General features: G+C 34.3%; 1 protein-coding gene across 1 annotated transcript; it reads right to left on the reverse strand.

Moving 5' to 3' along the window:
• Positions 1-231: 231 nt before the first annotated feature.
• On the reverse strand, positions 232-15,464 carry DCUN1D1 (DCN1, defective in cullin neddylation 1, domain containing 1). Its single transcript, XM_004675016.2, has 6 exons — positions 15,133-15,464; positions 13,921-14,089; positions 11,628-11,758; positions 1,447-1,529; positions 1,115-1,211; positions 232-717 (listed from the first exon to the last, which is right to left on the reverse strand). Exons 1-6 carry the CDS (start codon positions 15,305-15,307, stop codon positions 638-640), a joined length of 735 nt encoding a protein of 244 aa, XP_004675073.1. The 5' UTR covers positions 15,308-15,464; the 3' UTR covers positions 232-637.
• Between the last annotated feature and the right edge of the window lie 7,168 nt (positions 15,465-22,632).

A 22,632-nucleotide genomic window follows, 5' to 3' on the forward strand; every position in this document is an offset into this window, starting at 1 on the left:
TCAGGTAGGCACACCAAGTCACCCTAAAAATTTTTCACGTTGGTTGACATTTTTCATTGGATACTCTACTCACATCAACAATACATGTGATTTGCAAAAAAAAAAAAAAAAAAAAAAAAAATTTTCCCCAAACCAAAACACCATTCCATATTCAGTACACTTAAATATATCACTCTCATTGGAAGTGCTATCAGCATAGTCTTTGCAACTAGCCCAAAGCATATAGTTTAGAAGTTTTTATAATTGTGATGTTCATGTTTAATTCTTATGCCAAACTGTTTTCTGATGAAGACAGCATTGTGCTTTATGCAAGAATGAAAACCTCAAAATAATCACCATAAAGCTTCTAAGACTTATGGGAGAATAAACTAGGATGATCCACAGATATAAGATGAAATCCACAATGTTGGAATTATAAATGTTTAGAGCGGCCCAGACTAGAAGACAAGCCCAAACCACCATTAGAAGGATGAAATATGATAATGGTCCAAGATGTATCCTTAAAGTTTTGTCTCAACCCTCAGTCTGAATGGTGAGGATTGATCTTCAGTTCAGTCCAGCCAGCAGAAATTGACTGTGCAATTTTCCGTTGTATTTATTGTACAGACTATGTACATACTAGAAGGTTCCTTTAGTGCTACACTGTTGTACTTTTTGTCCCAGCAATTTGAGGGCGTGCAAATTCCACAAAGTCATCAATAAGAACAGGCCATGCTCCTGGGGGGAAAAAATGGAGAAAGAAAGAACAAAACATGAGTTAATATTTTGATAGAATCCTTCATTTTTTAAATATCCCTTCCCCTAATAAAGTATACCATCGTAAATATGTCCACTGACATGACTTTCAAAATTCTAGCTTTTTAAGAGTTTCTACCTAATGTATTTTTTCTATTCTTTCTGCTGTATTATTCTAATTCGTCATCTTTCCTTGAATGATAAAGAAAACTATTCTGATAATCAATAATGTCATGGTCTTCTGAAAAACACTGAAGTCAGGCCATAGAAGAGCACAGAAGACAAATGCAACATCAAGAAAAACAGAAGTAGATAAGACATTTGAGTATGTGATAAAAAGCAGGTTAAAAAGTAACCTGGTAACACAAAACTTCATTACCTTCTTCATCATAATTAGACATGTCATCTGCAATCATTGTACTGAAGTCTAAAAGAAGATTCCAAGTATCTTTTGGTATTGATCGTTTATGATGTTCCTATTGTTTAAAAAAAAAAAAGAAAAACCCAAATCACTAATGAGTTTAAGACAACCATCAAGATGTTATTAAATACAATATAGAATAAATTATGTTAACTTCTGGCAATCAAATTTCTCATTTTATGTTCATTACACGATCTAAAATTAGTCAACCATGATTTAAAATGTTCATTTATCTCTGAACAAAGCAAAATTTTAGAAAAAACACAGAATTGCAGAAAATATGAACTTACCAACAAAAATTTATTCCATAAGTCTAAGAATTTAAATCTTCCATTAAGCACTAAATTCCAGTAGGCAATAGCCATTTCTAGATCTGTAATATTAAAAAAAAATTATGTATTTCAAATGCCATGAATATTTGTTCCTGTAAAAAACAAACAAACAAAAAAAAAGGTAAGACTAAAGAAAACCGTTTAAAAATTAAAAGGTCTCGAATATTTATGTGTTAAGAATTTCCCAGTGAAGTTAAGTCCAAAACTGTGTTCTGCCTCTGTCACCAACCCCTTTTCAAGGTAGGAAGGGGACTGCAATGAATAGTCCTTCAAGGCAAAAGGGATACCACTTACCTCATGGGGTTTTCTGAAGTTTAAAAACTAGGTAAGTAGATAAGTATGCTCACAAGTATTCAAATGTTTATGTACACCAGTGTTTCTGGACCTTTGACATTTTGCACCAGATGATTTTTTATTGTGGAAGGCTATCCTATGTACTGCAGCATCAGCAACATCTCTGGTCACTACTCATTAGATTGTTGGTAACAGTTCCATCTTAATCCCTAGTGGCAACAAACTAAAAATGTCTCAAATACTGGCAAAGATTCCTTGGGAGAAAAACTGCTCCCAATTGAGAATCACTGATATATACCTTACAGGTTGCCATGCAAAGGACAACTACCCAGTTTGATATTCCAAGTTGTTGACTGATCAATCCAGACTTCAAGGAAACCATTAAGAATATAAATTTTTAAATTAGTAATAAATTAATATTTGTTTTAGAAAACATTCTAAGAAGATGATATAATTGGCTATTTAATTGGGTTTGGAGCAGAGAGAACATTAAAAAACATCTTATCACATGACAAAGAACTACCTCTCTCACATATATAACAGAGAACGAACCATGATCTCTTACAAGGAACCAAAGTAGTTAAGAAAGTATCTAGCTTTTATGAGTAAAAGCTTTTATGAGCTTTTACACCCCCCGACAGGAAAAGTTAGCACCCAACTAACTTAGAAGTCCTTTTAACTATAATCGCCAAACCGCTTGATAATCATGAGAACAATTCCAAAAAGGTACATATCCTACCTCAAAGGCCCAAAGGCAAAAAAATCCACCCATTTTCACTGGACCTAATTCATCAAGGAAAGGGACTACACATCCCTAAATTTATACACTGAAATACAAAACAGGCATTCAGAAACTGCTGAATGAAGCCCTGATGCTTCCACATGTTCTCACTTACCTTTGAAATCATGTCTTCCTTTAAACTCAATGGAAAGGTATCTCTTTTTTCCTCCTACGCAGAAATGTACACTACTATAACAGATCCAATACTATTCTGCCTTTTCAAATCATCTTATTTACTAATTTCCCTATTACCCAACTTCTTGAATTTTGCCATCCCTGTATTCTGATTTATACCCACCTATTAAAAAAAATAGGTTATTCAGGTTATCACTTACTTTTAAAAAATCTTTCTTGGCTCTCCGATTCCCTATTCCCTTACAACTATACTCTTTTTCCTACCCTTAACAATATTAGTAGCACATGGAGTCCTCTACTGCTATATAAAATCTGCTCCTAAAATAATTTCTGAAACTTAAATGCAAATTCCCATGTTTTAAGAGAACTAGAAATATGACAATCTCTTTTTAATCTTTGCACTCTTTAAAGTTCTCTAACCAGTATTCCTTGCAAGTTATTGAATTTTATTCTTTTCTTCACTAACTAAACCTAACTGTCTAATTTTTGTTCACTAATTGCTGTTATTAGTATGAACCGTAAGATTTACTACTGTTAGCTTGAACAGTGATTTCCTTCTTAATTTCAAATATATTAAATGTATGAGAACTAAACTTGTTATTGTGAGCAGTTTTTTCCTTTACAACTAATTCTTTACAAACTAAGGATAAGATGATGAAATATTCAAATAACTGCAAACTATGAGATACCTATAAGTGCCACTTTGTTGGCCGGTGCACTGAAGTAAGAATTTGACAAGAGTGGGATTATACAGGTATGATGTTTGAAAGTTCTGGCTGTACAAGAGAATTTTTTTGTAACCTACATTCATTGCTCCATTTCCTCACCTCCCACATAACTCCTTTAATTCCATAAACCAGCGTCTATGCCCATCACTCACCACACTGAAAGTAGTCTCTGGAGGTCACTAGATACTTCTAAATATGCCCTTAATTTGTTTGGCCTCCTGCCAGGCATGACAGATTTGAACACACCTAACTGGACAGGATTGTCACTTCCTTCAGCTTTATAATAGCACTCTAATAGTCCTCTATGGCTAGCTCATTCTCTTTTACCAACACCTCTTCCTCCATACATCCATTAAATATTGGTATTCCGTGGCAATGTGTGTCAACAACAACCATTTATTCTGCCTCTCTAAGTACTTTTTTCAATCTTTTATCTTTTTCACATTATACACTCAACCACTACCTCTACCTACTCTTAAGTCTGAAACTTATTATCTCTAAATTCTGGGTTCATATATCTAATTCTGTGAGGACACCTTCCTCTTGGGTATCCATAACCAACAGGGCTCAAACTGAACTCATTATTTAAACTCTATAAATCTAGTACTCCTCTCTTCAATGAGTGCCATCATCCTACTGCATTTCTCAGTGAAACACAATTTCTCATTGTGAGGAACTGTTCTGTGCACTGCAGGACGTTTTTAGCCCTTCTCATGCCAGTAGAAACCCTGTCATTTTGGCAACCAAAAAATACCTCCCCAATTCCACGTCTCCAAATACCACCTTAGTGTTAAGAATCACTAAGGAAACTCCATTTTTTCTCACAAATATTTCCAATAGAAGCTCTCTCACTTTGTCTTCTGTGTACCTTTTAAATCATCTCTCTTTTCCATCACCACCCCACTGTCAGGGTCTTCTTCATGTCCACATAATTCTGACAGCTTCACAGTCTCTCTCTTTCTCCACTTATTTTAAAGGACCACACAGCTTTCAGAAAGCCCTTTCAGCCATGTAAATTTAGTGTCACTTCCATGTTAAAATTATTCAATAATTAAAAACAACAATGAGGTACAACTACACACCTTTTGAAATGGCCAAAATCCAAAACACTGACAACACCAAATGCTGGCGAGGATGTGAAGCAACAGGAACTCTCATTCATTGCTGGTGGGAATGCAAAATGGTACAGCCACTTGGAAGACAGTTTGGCAGTTTCTTACAAAACTAAACATACTCTTACCATATGATCCAGCAACCACGCTCCTCAGCATTTACTCAAATGAATGAAAACTTGTATGTCTACACAACCTGCACAAGATGTTTACAGCAGCTTTATTCATCATTGCCAAAATTTGGGAGGAACCAAGATGTCCTTTAATAGGTGAACAGATAGATACACACACACACACACACACACACACACACAGTGGTACAACCAGGTGATGGATTATTATTCAGTGCTAAAATAAAATAAGCTTTAAAGTCAGGAAAAAGTATGTATGTACATGCAAATGCACATTAATATTACTAAGTGAAAGAAACCAATCCATAAGGTATAAACTGTATGATTCCAAGTACATGACACTCTAGAAGAGACAAAAGTATGGAAACAATAAAAAGATCAGGGGTTAAGAGGGAGGAAAAGAATGAAGCAGAGGACTTTTAGGATAGTAACTATTCTCTGTATGATGCTTAAAAGTGGATACATGTACACAAAGAAAGACAACATCTAGAGTGAACCCTCATGTAAACTATGGACTTTAGGTGATAACAACACATCAAAGTAGGTGTAACTAACAAATGTACCACTCAAGTGGGGGATTTTGATAATGGTAAAGATTTATACTTGTATGGATATAGAGGACATGAGAGATATTTTGTACTTTCTGCTCAATTACACTATAAACCTTAAAAACTTAGGCTATTAAAAGAATTAAAGTGCAGTGATATCTTACTATTTTTGGACAAAATCTACACTTGTAGTCAAATGAACTAACTTGCAGTTCCTCAAAGGTGCTATGTTTCTCACCTCTGAGCAACCAAACTGCTAATCTTTCCACATTGAAGATGGCTTATTCTAGCCAAAACTCTCATGACTAAAAAGAAAGAGAATGGAGGCATCACAATCCCAAACTTCAAGCTATACTACAAAGCCATAATAAAAAAAAAACTGCATGGTACTGGAACAAGAACAGACACAGAGACCAGTGGATTCAAACAGAAAAACAAGACATACGCTCACAGGCTTATGAGCAGCTAATCTTTGAGCAAAGAAGATACAATGGAACAAAGAAAGTTTGTTCAACAAATGGTACTAGGAAAATTGGGAAGCTACATGCAAAAAAAATGAAACTAGCTCACTACCTCACATTATGCACAAAAACTAACGAAGTTTATTAAAGACCTACACATAAGAACAGAAACCATAAAATACCTGGAAGCAAAGATGGGCCAAACACTACATGACATACACCTCAGTGATACAGCACCCAATGCAACAATAGGGAAGGAAAGGATAAACAGATGGGACTAACTCAAGTTAAAGAACTTCTGTACAGCAAAAGAGACATTACAAAAAAAACAGACTGACATCTCACTGATTGGGAAAAAATTTTCTTACACAAAACTAAAAATAGAGGATTGATCACAAAGATACTCAAAGAACTGATAAAACTCAATAAAAATAAACAGCCCCACCAAAAAATGGGCAGAAGAGCTTAAAAAACACTTTTCCAAAGAGGAAATGCAGATGGCTAACAAGCATATGAAAAAATGTTCAGCATCATTTGTAATAAGGGCGATGCAAATTAAAACCACAATGAGATACCACCTCACACCAGTGAGAATGGCACATCTTAAAACAACTAGCAGCAACAAATGTTGGCGAGGATGTGAAGAAAAAGGAACTCTCCTGCACTGCTGGTAGGAATGGAAACTAGTACAACCACTATGTAAAACTGTTTGGAAGTTTCTCAAACTGCTAAAAATAGAGTTTCCATATGATCCAGCAACCCCACCCTTAGGTATCTACCCAAAAGACACAAAAACACTGATTCAAAAAGATACCTGCACCCCCATGTTTATTGCTGCTTTGTTTACAATAGGAAAGACACTGAAACAGCCCAAATGCCCAAAGTAGATGACGGGATTAAAAAGATGTGGTACATATACACAATGGAATATTACTCAGCAACCAAAAAGGATAAACACATGCCTTTTGCAGCAACATGGATGCAGTTGGAAGGGATCATGTTTAGTGGAATAAGCCAGAAAGCAAAAGAAAAATATCGGATGATTTCACTCATAACAGGGGCATAAAATAATAATAATAATGAACTACTATATACCAAACCATTTTACAGGGGTGGAGTGGGGAATGGGATCAAAAACAAGGGGAGCTGGGGAGAGGAGTGCACTGGACTATGGTGATGGCACACAGGTGACTTGGTGATGGGAAACCCACGGGGATTACAACTGAAATGGAAAAAGCCACAAAATGATGTAAAAATAAACTATTATATTATTTTTAAAAATTGGCTTATTCTTTTTCTTTTGGCCTTGAAGGATCAATTGTCTGTGAAAACTTTGCAAACTCATACAAACTCCTGACTCCTATGCTCTAAGTAAAAGTCAATAAATACCTTTGAATGAAAAAAGTTCATTCAAAAAGATTAATGTTATAATTAAAAGTGAGACACACAAGATTAAGTTGTACAGGGATAAAATATCAACTTTAGGAAAAAATGCCCTCTAGTTATGTCTAAATGACAGAACAACCTAGCCAGAGAAAGGTAGTTTAACAATTTTAGTAGCCCCTTACATCCTAATTCCAGCACTGGTTAAGTAACTGAGTTGACCTTTCTGTAATTCCATTTAAAATAACCGCAATACCTACTCTCAAAGGGTTGTTATAAGGACTAAATGAATTAATATGCATAAAATATTTAGGAGAGTGCCTGGTACACATTACTTGAATCCTTACTATTACTGTTATTTATTTTTGATAATTTAAAAATTATTACAGATTCTGAAGCAGCACTGGACAGAATGAAAATTAAATAAAGTAACAGGAAGCAACAGCAGGAGTCAGAATAAATGGAAGGGAAATAGAGAAAAAAGCAAGCCCTAATAATAGCATTTCCTAAAATTGAGATACTTGCAGAATGAATCCTTAAGACTTTATAGTAAAATTGAAATGCAAATGTTATTCTTTCAAGTGGAATCAACATGCACAATGAAGGATTTCATAAAAGATGATCAATTGTGTGCTGGATGAACACAGAAATGAACTGAAACCAAACTATTCTCCCTCAGGAAAACAAGATGTTGTCAATTCACTAGGGAGGATAGAAAGGTGATTAAAAATTCTATTCATAGAGTCTTATTTTGTTAGAAATATTACAATTAGCACACTATAATAAAATGTGGAATAAGGAGATCTGAGGTTGAATTCCAGTTCTACCAATTCAAGTCATGTAACCTTAATAAGTTAGCTTCTCCAACCACTGAGTTTTCGCATCTTTAAGAAGAAGACAATGTTGTTTAGTTAGCTCGAACAGTTGTTATGAGGATCAAGTGGAACTAAATAGATGAAAATACTCTTTTAAAACACTATAAAATTGCTTAAATATTAAGAAAGTGTTTAATATTTAAATGATGGTAAAAACTTTTAAACTGACTGCACAGGTACGAGTTTCTAATTGAAGCTCCCAGTTCACAGGATAACTTAGGGATGTCAGTCTACTAAAAATTCAGGGTTGCTACAGAATAAATTAATTTGATCAAATTAACAGAATAAACAGAAATGTGGTGTTCTACTTTAAACAATCTCCTGGAGTTTTATGTTCAGCATTAAGAGCTCTATTTTGACAGAAATTGAAAAACTGGTAATATGTCTAAGGGTGATAGTAACAAGAACAACAAAGTTCTCTTCCAATGAAGAATAGTTAAAATAACTAGAATGTTGGCAAGGAAATAAAGGAGAAGGGTAAGTGAGAGTGATTTTAAATGCTTAGATTTCTTATGTGCTAGATACTAGACAAGAACAATGGTATCAGTTATAAAAACAAAGATATTAGCTTAATAAGGAAGAAATTCCAGCCCAAGTAAGCTATTCTGTGACTTAAGAAAACTAACAAGTAAGAGTATTCTGTAATTACAATAGACAGTTTACAATGGACCACTCCTAAAACAATGTGTCGAGTCTCTAGAAGTTCAAAAGCAGAAGCTACATACCCATCAGATACAAATGCTACTCTGGATTGGTTAGATTTAAAGAAATTTATGAAATCTCTCTCAAAGTTAATATTCAGACAACTACAGAAACAGCAGGAAATTGAAATAAATGATGATAAAGGAAGCACTCCATCCTGATCCCACAAGAAATTACCGGTATAAAGAATGAGGAAATATGGGTAACACTAGGTCTCATGATAACTAGAACAACTATTTATAAATAAACCACAGTGCTGTCACTGTCACTCTTTCCCAATTTGTTTTGAGTCTTACCTCCTCCCTATAAGGTTCTAATTCCTCTCTGCCAAAATACTGTAATTTAAGAGCCCTGTGAGCCCTTAGGAAGGCCAGCAAGAAAACTGTGTTCTTTTTAATTTTCAATTAAGCAAGTCATTTTATTTCTTTACACCCAATAACAATGCAAAACAAAACAAAAAAAAAAACATGATTTATCTCTTATTACAGTTTTTGTTATTTTAATTGAGACTTTAGTTTTTAGGTTTATAGAAAATTGAGCAGGAAAGTACAGGAAGTTTCTATGTACCTCCCTCCCACCTATACTTTGCATTATTTTATATTTTTAATTAAAAAAACTGTAAATATATCCATCATATCCTTTATTTTTGTACTCTGTATGATTTCCCCGTGAAATTCCCCATGTGCCAACACCATAGTCCCTTGCGGTCTTCCAATCCCTTCCTGATCCTTTTCCCTAGTCCTCCCCTACAGAATATGTCTCATTCTATAGTTGCCTGATGATTTTGAAGCACTATTTTTACAATTTTGCTTTCAGTGGAATATATTTATTACAAGTGATGAGCTAATATAGATATATTTCTATAAACTGAAGTTCACATTTTATGTCAATATAAAATATATTCTATGCTTTTTAAACTTTTTAAATTTTGGCTAAATACACAAAATTTACCATCTTAATGATTTTTAAATGTACAGTTCAGTAGTGTTAGGTGCACTCACAATGTTGTACAACCAATTTCCAGAACTCTTCATGTTACAAAACAAACTATATCCATAAATTAATATTACATTTTTCTTAAACTCAATATTAATTAGAATAAACATAGCTTTTAAGCTAATTCTGCATAACCTTTTTTGGTTGTTTCTGTAATCTAAAATTCCAACTTACCATATCCATATATTAAATATAAATAAAAATTTAATTTTGTAGTATCTTCACTACACATAACGAAAACTGAAGAGGCAATACCAAAACTACATATTTACCCAAAAATGGTTTTTACTTTGTGTTCCAGTAATGGGTACACATATAACTAAAAAGGAGGTTAAGCACTTTTAAAACCACATTTGATATTCATAACATTTTTGCATAATCTTATCAAAATATTGTACTACATTTCTAAACACAACAAAAGTAATCATTTTTAGTATATACACGCAAATTCAAAGACTTTAATCAGTTTTTATTTGTTGAAGTAAAGAGGAAACGAAAAAGAAATAGCCCAATTAGCTAATGGCAACAGAAATGACCCCAGCTTTATTTGGCCTACAAAATAAGGAATTTTTAATGTAAGAATAAAATCTAATCTAGAGAATCTAAACTGAAAAAGAGCTTTATTATTTAGAATTCTGCTTTATATGTTTTTGTAAATTCAGTCAGGTTTAGTCACTCTAGGCCAATTTCCCAATGCAAATGTATATTTAGTCATTCCACTCTGTTTTTCCAATCACTTCCTCTACTTAATGCCTATTCACATAATCAGTTTCTCAATGTTTTATTCTCCAATCTGAAATATAAAGGATTAGTATAGGAGGTCTTTTTAGCCTCCCCAACACACACACACACACACACACACACACAGAGTCTTCAAAAACAAACAAATCCCACCGATTTCCATCACTGGGTATATGATTTAACTTTTCTAATCTTGGTTACCACATCTACAAAATAAGGATAAAAAAATGGCTAGCACTGTATTACTGACACATGAACTACTGAATGAAAGAATGAAAACTACAAAGTTGTTAAAACATTAAATGAGGCATTCTATTTCAGGTGCCAGACACCTAAAAGCTCACATTAAATGGAAGTGACTGACATCACCAAATTCCTCATGGCATCCCCCACTGCCCACATACTCCAATTTAAACTTCCCTGTCCTATTTAACCATGAAGACTGTCATTATTAAGCCTACTGTATCTTACCAATTTAATATCCAAACAAGAATCTACAGTAAATGAAATAAAATTTTTCTCTCTTCCACAAATAAGTCAAACATATTTCTAAAATTTGAAACTTTAATTTACTATCCTGTCATTGGACACCTTTTACTTTCTCTTACTCAAACACCAAATCCTTTAAGTTCACATTCATCTTGCCAGTAAGTATTCCCCGGTATTACTAGTTTTACTCATTTCTTCTTTTATCTAATAACCTCACACACAAGTTCATTAATTTACATTATCTGCTGTCCAATATTTCTAAGTAAACTGTAAATTACGCTGTAGCTTGTACTTCCATGTTTCTAGTCATCCCCAAAATTAAAAACTATAATGCAGTTAAACTGCAGTATAAATTAATGGATTTAAACTGTTAACTGGTTATTTCTGGATAAGACTGTAACAGTTGTCTTCTTTACTATTTTTTTATAGCTTTCAAATAAAAAACCAAAACTAGATTTACCTGGCTAAATAAATAAGTATACATACATATCAGTGGAATTTTAGCAACTATTTACTCTCTATATTGTACTCCTAAAACTGAAATATAAGCAGCGGTTCACATATGGTATTCAGATACCCTATTACTGAATATGCATGGCATTTCTCAATAACTAGACGTTCACTGCTTCTCGCGGTTTTTCAGTAATTGGTATTTTCATGATTATAGTCTCAGAACATAATTTTCTGTTACCAAACAAAAATAACACTGTCAATGTATTTGAATATATTTGAAACACCAAATATAATTTTTAAAAATTCTTACCTAATCCTTTTTGTCCTGGATTCTTTGCAAAATTAAAAGTAAACTGGTAAAAATCCTTAAATCGTCCTGGTTCTTTCAATTCTTGTTCCATCTTGGGTATCTGGGCCTTTAGTTTTTCTATGCTGTCACATCTACATTGTAAAATTAAGTTTATAAAAGATAAACCTTTTCACTATAAATTAAGGACTTAACTTATTCCTATGATAGCTTATATTTCATAGAATTTCTTTTTTAAAAATTAGATAGTTGAAATTTCATCTTTTAATATTACATAAACAAGAATGGGATTAGCTGGAAGAACAGAAGGTCTAGAGTGATCAATATTAGAAATAATTACTATTTTTAAGAGAAATGGGCTACTATGTTTAACTATATAATCCACTGGACTATCAATACAATGGTATTATAAAAGTCAATTACTATATGTAGAGGAGAATGCATGGTAATCAGTGTAACAATCACTAGTTTAAGTAGTAGATACTTCTTACATGGTAACAAATCCAAAGTAAATGAAAGCAGTCTTTTACTTGGATGTGGAGGCATTCCTCTTGAAAACTTAGCCTCTTGTTATATACAAAGTATAGTTATAATAACCATTGCTTGGATCCCCTACCATCTCCAAATGAACTGATCTCAAATCAATGTTAAGACTTTTCTGTATCTGATAGGCACCGAACTTTCAAAGATTTTAGAATATTAAACACCAAGTCTTACTTTCCATAATAACCTTAAGGTAGAAATATTTTATTTCTTATAGCTTCCATAGCCAACCATCCAACTTTTTTCCCATGTTATTTTTAACTTTAATTTTCCTTCTATTTTTTTATCATCTTACAGATTAATAGTCTGTAAATTATAATTCTGACCTGGAAGTTCACTGTATCTTACATGAATTCAGTTTCAAATTAAAAAGCTAAGTTCTAATGAAATTGTGCTAGCAAGTTCAGGATTAGGATAACATAGCATCAAGGCCATGCATTACTTTATTGCTAGTCAGTTTATACACATCCTTTTTGCCCTACTTTGACTCTAATGGAATACAAATTGCGAAACTTCTTTTCTGGCGAGCTGGTTTAGTGATAGGTTCTACCAACAGAGGGCAATGCAAGGCTGGAAAGGCAGTAAGAGCTTTCCTTAATTGAGTTTGTTTTACTGTAAGAGGATAAGGAAGGGTTCATTCAGCATACTGGGAGGTGTCCACAGCATTCACCAATGGGTGATATCATGCAAGGCTCCACAACAAGCAGCTTCTAGCCAGTCTCTCCTCCACCAGAGAAGCAGACGAGGCAGGCATCATACGCCGGCACAGTTTGAACCACTCCTTTGAGCCCTGAATCTCTCCGCCTTTTGGGGATCTACTAAGTTTCTAAGTTTCTTCCTTATTACTTTCCTAAATCCCAGGGAGTAGTGAGAGCTTCTTGGAACTGCCACCTGTTATACCTTTGAGTTTTGTTTTACCTCTTTTACACAATAAAATAATTTTTAAAAATTTTCCTGTTCAAACAACTGATATGGTTTTGTGTCTTGTCTGGACAGTAATTTACAGTGTTCCCTCAAGCTCAAATATCAGAAACTGGGTTCAAATCCCAGTTCTAATACTACTCTATTCTACCATTTCTCTGCACTTCAGCTTCCTCATCTCTAAAATGGAGATATAAACACTATTCTCACAAATTGTAAAGAGGTTGATGAAGTACTTATTAATTAGCACAGCTCTTGAAATAAATGTTCAATAAATGTTAGCTATTATTATTCAATAGTTACCTACTAAAAACAGAATGGGCAGCCTGTTACTTATCCACAAACTGAAGACTTCTGCAGCCTCACTTAAGTAGAGGTCAAAGATAAACAACTTTTCAATCTACTGATCTCAAGATATTTAGCTAATCAATGATCAAGGTGTTAAGTGGAACAAAAAAATGTTTAGTAACTTCCAAAATTTTAAGTTCTAGGAGTTCAATCGTAAATTAGGATTCAAAGACTTTATTAGGAAATGAATTAAAACTAGTTCACTTCACTTATCCATATTATTAAAATTCTAGTGAACCTCCCTTAGAAACAAATCATAAAAATATAATGCAAATGGAAAAGACTGTATTAACTACAGATAACTTGATAAATCCAGAAAACCACATAACCACGGTAAGAACTAGCTTACTAGCCCATTTCTACTTATATCAATGTTTGTGGGCCAGTATAATTTTAAATTTACATTTAAAAAGTCAAAACATAATTCTGTTACAAAATAATTCTCAAAGTATGTACCTAGTTTCCTATACAATTATATACTCACCCTAATTCTGTCATGCCATCCATGAACTCCTGTTTGGAGAATTCACACTGTGTTGCTGCTCTGAACTTCCATGCAATAATTAACACACTAATGCTAGCTGGATCGAGTGCCAAGTCATCACAGAACTGCTGAATACCATCTATTCCAATTTTATTTTCATCTTGAGGATCTTTAAAAATAATAATACAATATTAAAGTAGTGTCATACTTCATGAAGCTATTCCTAAAAGTGAGAAAAGTAATGCTTTATGTTCCATTAAGTAGACCAAAGACATAAGCAATATTACTTTAACAGATATTTTCCATCTATAATGCTTAATGCCACTTTCCCCTCAAAATAGAATTCTTCAGATGACTAGAAGGGTATGTACAGACAGATACTGATTTTTGAAAGTTGTATTTAATCAAGTGAAAAGCATCCCACATTTACACACATTCATAAAATCAGATATTCCTACACAGGGATATAGGATTTTTATTAGAAAAAACTTGAACTCTGAAATTCAGCTCTAATCTTAACAATATAAGTACCTGCTGCTCACATTAATAGATAAAATGCAACTATTTTTATTTACTTATCAGACAGCAAAAAGTTAAATGTAATGACAACAAGGAAGAAAGCACATATACACAGCTATACAATGTGACTTACTAACATCTCTAGGAATAAAAAATTCTCATGTCCTTTGACTTTTGTACAAAAGTTACACATAAAATATAATTAATCCCATTTTTGGAAAATTTTCAAATAAGCTCTGTATATGCATATCTAAATGATCATAAAAAGATCCACATGAAATTATTAAATACTGACTCCCTCAGGAGGATAAAAAGTTATAGAAACTATTATCTATTAGTTAACTATTTACTCATCAATTATGAAGATTTTTAATGTTTTAAAAATATATATTACTTATAATTCTCTAAACGTTAAGCTATGCAATTTTTCTTAAAATCAGTTTTAATTAAATGTAATGAAAATGAGGGAAAACCCCAGTCCTAATCCCAAATTGGAACATGAGGGGAATAAAGAGACTAAGAATTTTTTATTGAAAAGAGGAAAATAAATTCTCTCAGATCTCTTGAAGTAATTCTAAGTTTTACTTTTAGATACACCCGCCCAATTTATGTTGTGTATATTATCTGACTTCTCACAAGAATCATGTAACTTTGGAAATCTGGTTCAAAATAAAGTCACAAGCAAACACTCACCTTTGTATCTATTGTATAGTTGTTCTAACTTCTTCCTGTCCAGTGATCCTTTTACACTCTCCCGTATATAAAGTTCAGGATTTTGGAAAAAATTGTCTGTTGCAACATCTAACTTCCAGTCATTTTGGGACAGACAACTTACTGCTGTTTTTTCACTAGATTGTGTGAAGATCATAAACTGACGAACTTTATCCTTCTGCGATGATTTCAACTTGTTCTATTGAAACCAGAAAATAAACTGAAACTATGTAAAATGACATAAGACTAAGTTATTTTGATGTCTGACTAGTCATTCCTAACATATTTTCCCCAAAAATGTTAAGACATTTTAGTTCTAGACTTATTTTCATCTACTATTAGTCAAAATGATAATTTTAAAAACAATACAAAATTTGCTATTATTTTGAATAAGAAAACTAGGCTACACAAAGGAAGTTTAACTAGCCTGTATTTCTTCTAAAAGTGGATCTTGAGAAGGCTCTAAGTGGGAAATACAGCTACTTTCAAAACCTTAATCAATCCAAAATACAAACAATAAAAACCAACATTACCTTAAAAAAGAAAACTATCATAAAGCAAACAAAAAACCTTGATCAAGCACAAAGGATATATTAAGGAGTAATGGAGAAGGTAACATTATCTACCAACTTGGACAAATGACCTCTATGAACAAAGAGATTAACAGGTAGCTGTTACACTCCTAAAACACACTATAATGACAATTCTCTCAACCCCACCCTCTTGTCTTTTGCTATTGTTATCAAAAGTGAGACCACAAATGTAAAAAAAAAAAAAAAAAAAAAAAGTGAGACATGAATACTTTATATCCTGGTCATGTTCATAAATTAATTATCAATAAATTATCAATACAATTTTCTCATGTTTTCCACTCAAACTAGAAGCAGTAAAAAATGAATACATTGCATCCTTCTAATCAAGGTAACTTTTAATAGAATTCTTTTTCCCCCTGAAAAGCCTTTTTCCCTTATATAAGCTTAACAGACACTTTCTCCAATCTCTTCTCATTTGCCTTATGTTAACACAGATTCATTTTACATCTACCTGAGCCTTAAACAAAATGAAGCAAGGCATTAGGCCATCTGCATTCCTAGTATCAAAGACCATGTTTTCTCCTTCCTCTTCTACTCAAGCTAGTCTCCTGTGCAATTTCAACCTCCATAAATCTTCCACTTCTCAGGGCCTAATATCAATTAAGCTATTACTGCAAATGAGGTGAAAAAGCACTTGAATGGGACACACACATTAATAGTTATAGAGTTTTGTGATTTAAGCAATATATCTGAGAACTACAGCATCTTTCATCTGGCACATAGTGACAAAATCATAAACCCCAACCCTCCTGATTATAGTGATAAAATAGATCCAGGAGGTTAAAAAATACCCAGGTGACACGGAGATTACAACTGAGATGGAAAAAGGCACAAAATGATGTAAAAACAAACTATGATATTAAAATTAAAAAAAAAAAAAACAAAAACACCCGGGCTAAGGGAATGGGATCAAAAACAGTGAAAGGAGGGAAATGCACTAGACTATGGTGATGGCACATGGGTGATTTGGGGATGGGAAGCCCACGTGGATTACAACTGAGATGAAAAAATGCACAAGATGATGTAAAAATAAACTTATTTAAAATGCAACAAACACAGTCTATAATGAATTTACATCTTAGTAATCTTTTCATAAACCACACTACTTTTTGCATTTATTTATAAACCCATTAAGAGTTTCAGGAAAAACACTACCAATGATACAAATTATTTCCACCTATTAGAGTAAAAATAAGGCTAAGCAAAACAAATTGTGAAAACCAATCCTATCTCTTGAAATACATAAAAATGGTCATGCCCTACAGTCTAACCTCTTCCCCTCTCTGAAAATACTGTTTAGGATTACAGATTAAAAATCTTAACCTATGTTCTTCATTAAAATTTAAATACTATTATCACGAATCTCCTGTTACTTCACTATTACCTCTGAACACCAGATAACTCATATCCCATTATGTGACACATCACAAAAATATCTATGATTCTTCCCTCTTGAAAAATAGTTCCTTGAACCTCCTTGGTGGTACAAGAGGTTAAATCTCAGAGCTATCAAGCTACCAGGAGCCACTATGGTAGGAATTCAATCCCCAGCCAGGAAGCTAACTCACATGGCACAGCAGACCTCTCCTGTCTTGGCCTGCTGCTCCCCACTCTGTTTCTGGTGAATACTCTTACCGCCCCCTCCCCACACCAGTTCTTGTATGCATAAATAAATAAAACTAAAACTCAAAAAAAAAATTTCCTCAAGATTATTGAATTACAACAAATCAAAGAAGAGATGTTTTGTTTAAAATTACTTCAAATTTTGCTATTAAAACCTATTTTTTAAAATCCGTACACCTTTTTCCTTAAAGAAAAACAATATATTAACATTAATCTTTTGAAGATCAAGGAAATATTGAGGGTCACTGGGATCACCAATGACCATCAGTGTATAATGTTGTAAAAAGTACTAGAAATTAACTACAGGCCACATTACAGAAATTTCTTTTTAATTAAATTTTTTAAAGATTTATTTATTTATGCATACAGAACTGGGGTACAGGGCAGAGGTGCAGGGATGGTGAGAGCATTCCCAGAGAGAGTGGGGAGAACAGGCAGACAGAAGAACATACTGAGGGGAGCAGCAGGCAGACAGGAGAAGTCTGCTAGCCAAGTGGTTCAGCTCCCAGACCAGGGATCCAGGACCAAACCTGTGCTTAAATGGCTGCAGATAGCTTTATGGAAGTGCTGTGCTTTAACCCGTTGTGCCCCGGGGTAGGACCCCTAATTAAATCTTTTTTATTGTAATTTTCCCACATTCTCCTAAAAGGAGGCAACAAAATAATCAGTATTATTTGGGGCTTTATTATGTAATATTAAATCTATTGCTCTTATCGCTGAGACTTGGAATTATTTTTATTGAGATGAGAAAGAAAAAAACCAATTCAAGTCACTTCTTTCTGTAAGTCAGAAAGTGAGTGTTTTACTCTAATAACTTCCTGTCAGAACGCAAGATATTAGAAAGGTGAGGAGTGGATTAAAAATGTCTTTTTCGGCCCTCCCTGGTGGCGCAGCGGGTTAAAGCACAGCACTGAGAATCTGAAGCCACTTCCGCATGAGTTCGATTCCCGCCTGCCGCCTGCCCCGGAGGAGACCACATGGCGAGCCAGACCTCTCCTGACCCGCCCGCTGCTCCCCTCAGCAGTGTACTTCGTCGATCTGCCTGTTCTGCTCCCCACTCTGTCTATGGTGAAGCCTCTCACCGCCCCTGAGCCTCTGGCCTGTACCCCAGTTCTGTATGAATAAATAAATAAATCTTTAAAAAAAAAAAAATGTCTTTTTCTGGCCCTCCCTGGTGGCGCAGTGGGTTAAAGCACAACACTGAGAAGCCAAAGCCACTTCCGCATGAGTTCAATTCCCGCCTGCCCAGGAGGAGACCACATGGCGTGGCAGACCTCTCCTGACCCGCCCGCTGCTCCCCTCAGCAGTGTACTTCATCGATCTGCCTGTTCTGCTCCCCACTCTGTCTCTGGTGAAGTCTCTCGCCGCCCCTGCACCTCTGGCCTGTACCCCAGTCTGTATGCATAAATAAATAAATAAAAAAAAAAAAATGTCTTTTTCTAAAGATTTATTTGTGCATTCAAGAACTGGGGTACAGACCAGAGGTGCAGGGGTGAGAGGATTCACAGAGACAGAGCGGGGAGCAGAACAGGCAGATCTACTGAAATTCACTGCTGAGGAGAGTGAGTCTGCTAACCATGTGGGTCAGTTCCCTGGCTGGGGATTGAACTCATGCTGCAGTGGCTGGCTAAGGACAGCTTCACAGTACTGTGTTTACAAGGTCCAATGAGGACCCCATAAAATGTCTTATCCAGACAAACTAACAAAATTACACAAGTGAAATCATAGATAATAAATGTCAATACATATAAACTATTTTAACTAGCTTAATGGGTTAGGTTTCCACTATACAGGGTAGTATCAACATATTTTACAAAAGGGCTACAGATGTCTATTTCCAACAACATAAAAGCTAATGAGTGATACCTGGCAGAAACTGGTAAAATAATTTCCTGGTAGGCCAAGTATTAATAAAGAATTCCATTCCTGCAAAGTCTAATAAATACCCTCTCCTCCTTTTACAATGCACTTGTACCAATTTTTTTTTCTTTTTCTTTTTGCCCTGTTCTGTATCCACAGTAAATCTCATCTTGTTTTCTGGGGAGATGTAATAAATTCTTTCACCTCAAAGGCTGTGCTAGAGTAAAACTGGAGAGGATGACACAGACATGCCTTTTCCCCCAAGCCTATGTACGAGTTATAACATCCCTACCCCTTTTTCTTAGGCACCATGAAGACACCAAACAAATCATCTGATTTTTAAGAGTATGTCATCCAAGTTTAAATTTCTATCAACTTAAGAAAAAGGATCTCTAGCCAGAAAAATAAAGGATGAAAGAGAAGATGGAAAGCTGAGGTGAAGAAAAATCAGATGAATTTTGTTTCTACTAAGAGCAAAAACATGTAACTACTACAATGATTCAGCATTAAAATGTAGTATACATCATTACTTTAAGCCTTATTTAAAAAGGAAAAATTAGAGTGATAATTAAACAAGATTTAGGCAACACAATCTTTGGTATTCAAAATGTAAAATCCAGATACAAAACACAGTATATAACTGATTATTTTAATTCATACAAAAAATGAGGAACGAAGGCAAGGGAAGCAGAAGAGGAAAGAAACAAAGAAGAGAAAGAAAGAGAACTTTATTATAACAGAAAGCTAATGACAATTATATCAAAGATCACCAAAATTAGAAATACCATCATAATCTGTACAGTAAAACTCACTTGCTCATCCTTCCAAAATAAAACTGGTTATTGATTTGAGTTTAACACTTAAATCTAGCACATGTTGGCATTCTATTCACTCAAGAAATTTAATAATCACATTTAAAATAAGTTTATCTGAAAAAGAAAAAAAATCAGAGAAAACTTCTGGATATTACCAAGCGTCAGTCAATTATGTTTTACTACTGACTATTGTGAATGGAGACTCAAAAAGCTTCTACAGTTAAAAAATAATTAAATAAAAAAGGGCAAATTCTTCTTTGATTTACCACTAGAAAACAAAATTATGGAAAATAACTTTCTACTTAACTAGTCCCAGTAATTTCAAAATAGAAATAATGCAATGGGTAAGTGCTATTTTAAAAGCAAAATAGATCAATTTTGTTATTTCTATTCTTCAAAATCGTCATCTTCTTAACCTTAAGTTTCAAAATTTAGTCTGAACTGTGAAACAGGTACCCAGGTCTTTATATTATAAAGGAAATGTATAATTCTAGGTATCTCATGATTTTATTAATCTGAGATCACAGACAGCAATGTTTCAAAAATCAAAGCACTGTAATAATGATCCATAATTCCCACTAAAAAATCATGTGTTTTCATGTCTTTTGCAGCAACCTGGATGCAACTGGAAAAGATCATGCTTAGTGAGATAAGCTAGAAAGAGAAAGAAAAATACCAGATGGTTTTGCTCATAGCAGGAGTATAATGGACCATGCGAGAAAATAATAAGAATAACGAACAGCAATGTACCAGAGACATTTTGTGGGGTAGAGTAGGGAATGGGATCAAAAATGGGGGTGGGGGAGGAGATGCACGGGACTATGGTGATGGCGCACAGGTGACTTGGCAATGGGAAACCCATGGATATTACAATTGAGATGAAAAAAAAAATGTAAAAATAAACTATTATTAAAAAAAAATCATGTGTTTTGAGTCTCATGTGCTTACCATGATTAACAGTTAAACTTCATTTGAAAGCAGAAGAGCAGAAAATTTTAGTTCAGAAAAATATTTGCCACACAAGCTACTCAGCAAATAAAGTTGAATGTTACCAATATCCTAAAACATTCATCTAATAAAAACCCTGTCCAGGGCCCTCCCTGGTGACACAATGGTTTAAAGTGCAACACTAGGAAGCTAGCCATTGCCACCTCAACATGAATTCAATCCCAGCCAGGGAGGTGACCCACATGGCACAGCAGACCTCTCCTGTCTCACCAGCTGCTCCCCTCAGCAGTGTACTTTGTCGATCTGCCTGTTCTGCTCCCTGCTCTGTTTCTGATTAATTCTCCAACCGCCCCTGCATCTCTGGCCTGTACCAGAGCAGTTCTATATGCATAAATAAATCTTAAAAAAAAAAAAAATTCCATGGATTATAGCTTTGAAATCAAGCATGCAGGGAAAATCCAACTAACTACTCCTTGAAAAAAGACTTTCACCTAGGGCAAAGTTCTGTAAGAAAGGCAGATTAAGAATCTAGGTAGGAGTAGAAATCCTCTTCCCTCCTACCTGCACCAAGAGGAGGCGCGTATAAGATAAGAGACTGCAGAATTTTAATACCACCTGTGCCTCCTAACTGTTATATGACTTTAGGAAAATGACTTAATCTCTGTGCTTCAAATTCTTCATCTGCTATATGAATTAGTGCAGGTTAAACTCTTAAAACTGAACTCTTAATTAAAACTAGCACAGAGTAAGGACTCACTTCTAAGTCCATGAGGGAAAAAGAACACTCAAGGAAAAAAATTAATTTTACACAAGTGGTAAAATAAGAAAAAATAATCAGAAAACTAGCAGCTAATACTTAAGCTCCTACTGTGTTCCAGCACTGTGCTAGGCATTTAATCATTAACAATCCTAGAAGATGGTTACTGATTCCTTATCACCACCTTCTGTCTACAGAGTGACTTTAAAAAACAGCAGAGCCAGGAAAGAAACCCTGGTGCTTAGCCTTCAAGGCTTGTACCTTCTACTTATTCTACGTTGTAAAGTGAAAGGGGATAAAAGGGCAGAAGTGAATCCCTGACTAATTATGTGTACATTGGACAGTTATATGCACTATTTCTTCACCTGTTTTTTTATGGAAAAGTTAATTAATTAATTGAATATTTCCTTCTTAAATGTAAACTGAATTCTGACTAAAACTGCCCATCTCTAACTTCATCTTACAATCTGTAACTAAAGGGCTCATTTAGGGATGGAACTTCCCTTTAGGTTTTGTTGGAAGGGAAAAGAGGAGAGAAGAAAAAGAGGTTATTTTTAAGACAAATAGTTCAGCAAGAAGGAAAATGTGCACAGTTCTGCTATAGTTTATTATTAAAATATGGTGACCATCTATAGCTAAGTATAAAGACAGTGAAAAAGAGTTTTCTTTACCAGCTGGGAAGGCCTTGAAATCCAGAGAAAGTGCAAACACATGTACAGGTTATAGGCAGAAAATATAAATGTATGCAATTTCAAATACTAAGCAAAATTTAGTATTCTTAAAATATATAGTTTAGGCCCTCCCTGGTGGCGCAGCGGGTTAAAGCACAGTACTGAGAATCTGAAGCCACTTCCGCATGAGTTCGATTCCCGCCTGCAGCCTGCCC

The sequence above is a fragment of the Condylura cristata genome, unplaced genomic scaffold (assembly GCF_000260355.1).
Source record: "Condylura cristata isolate star-nosed mole 26May11 unplaced genomic scaffold, ConCri1.0 scaffold00003, whole genome shotgun sequence".
Lineage (NCBI taxonomy): Eukaryota > Metazoa > Chordata > Mammalia > Eulipotyphla > Talpidae > Condylura > Condylura cristata.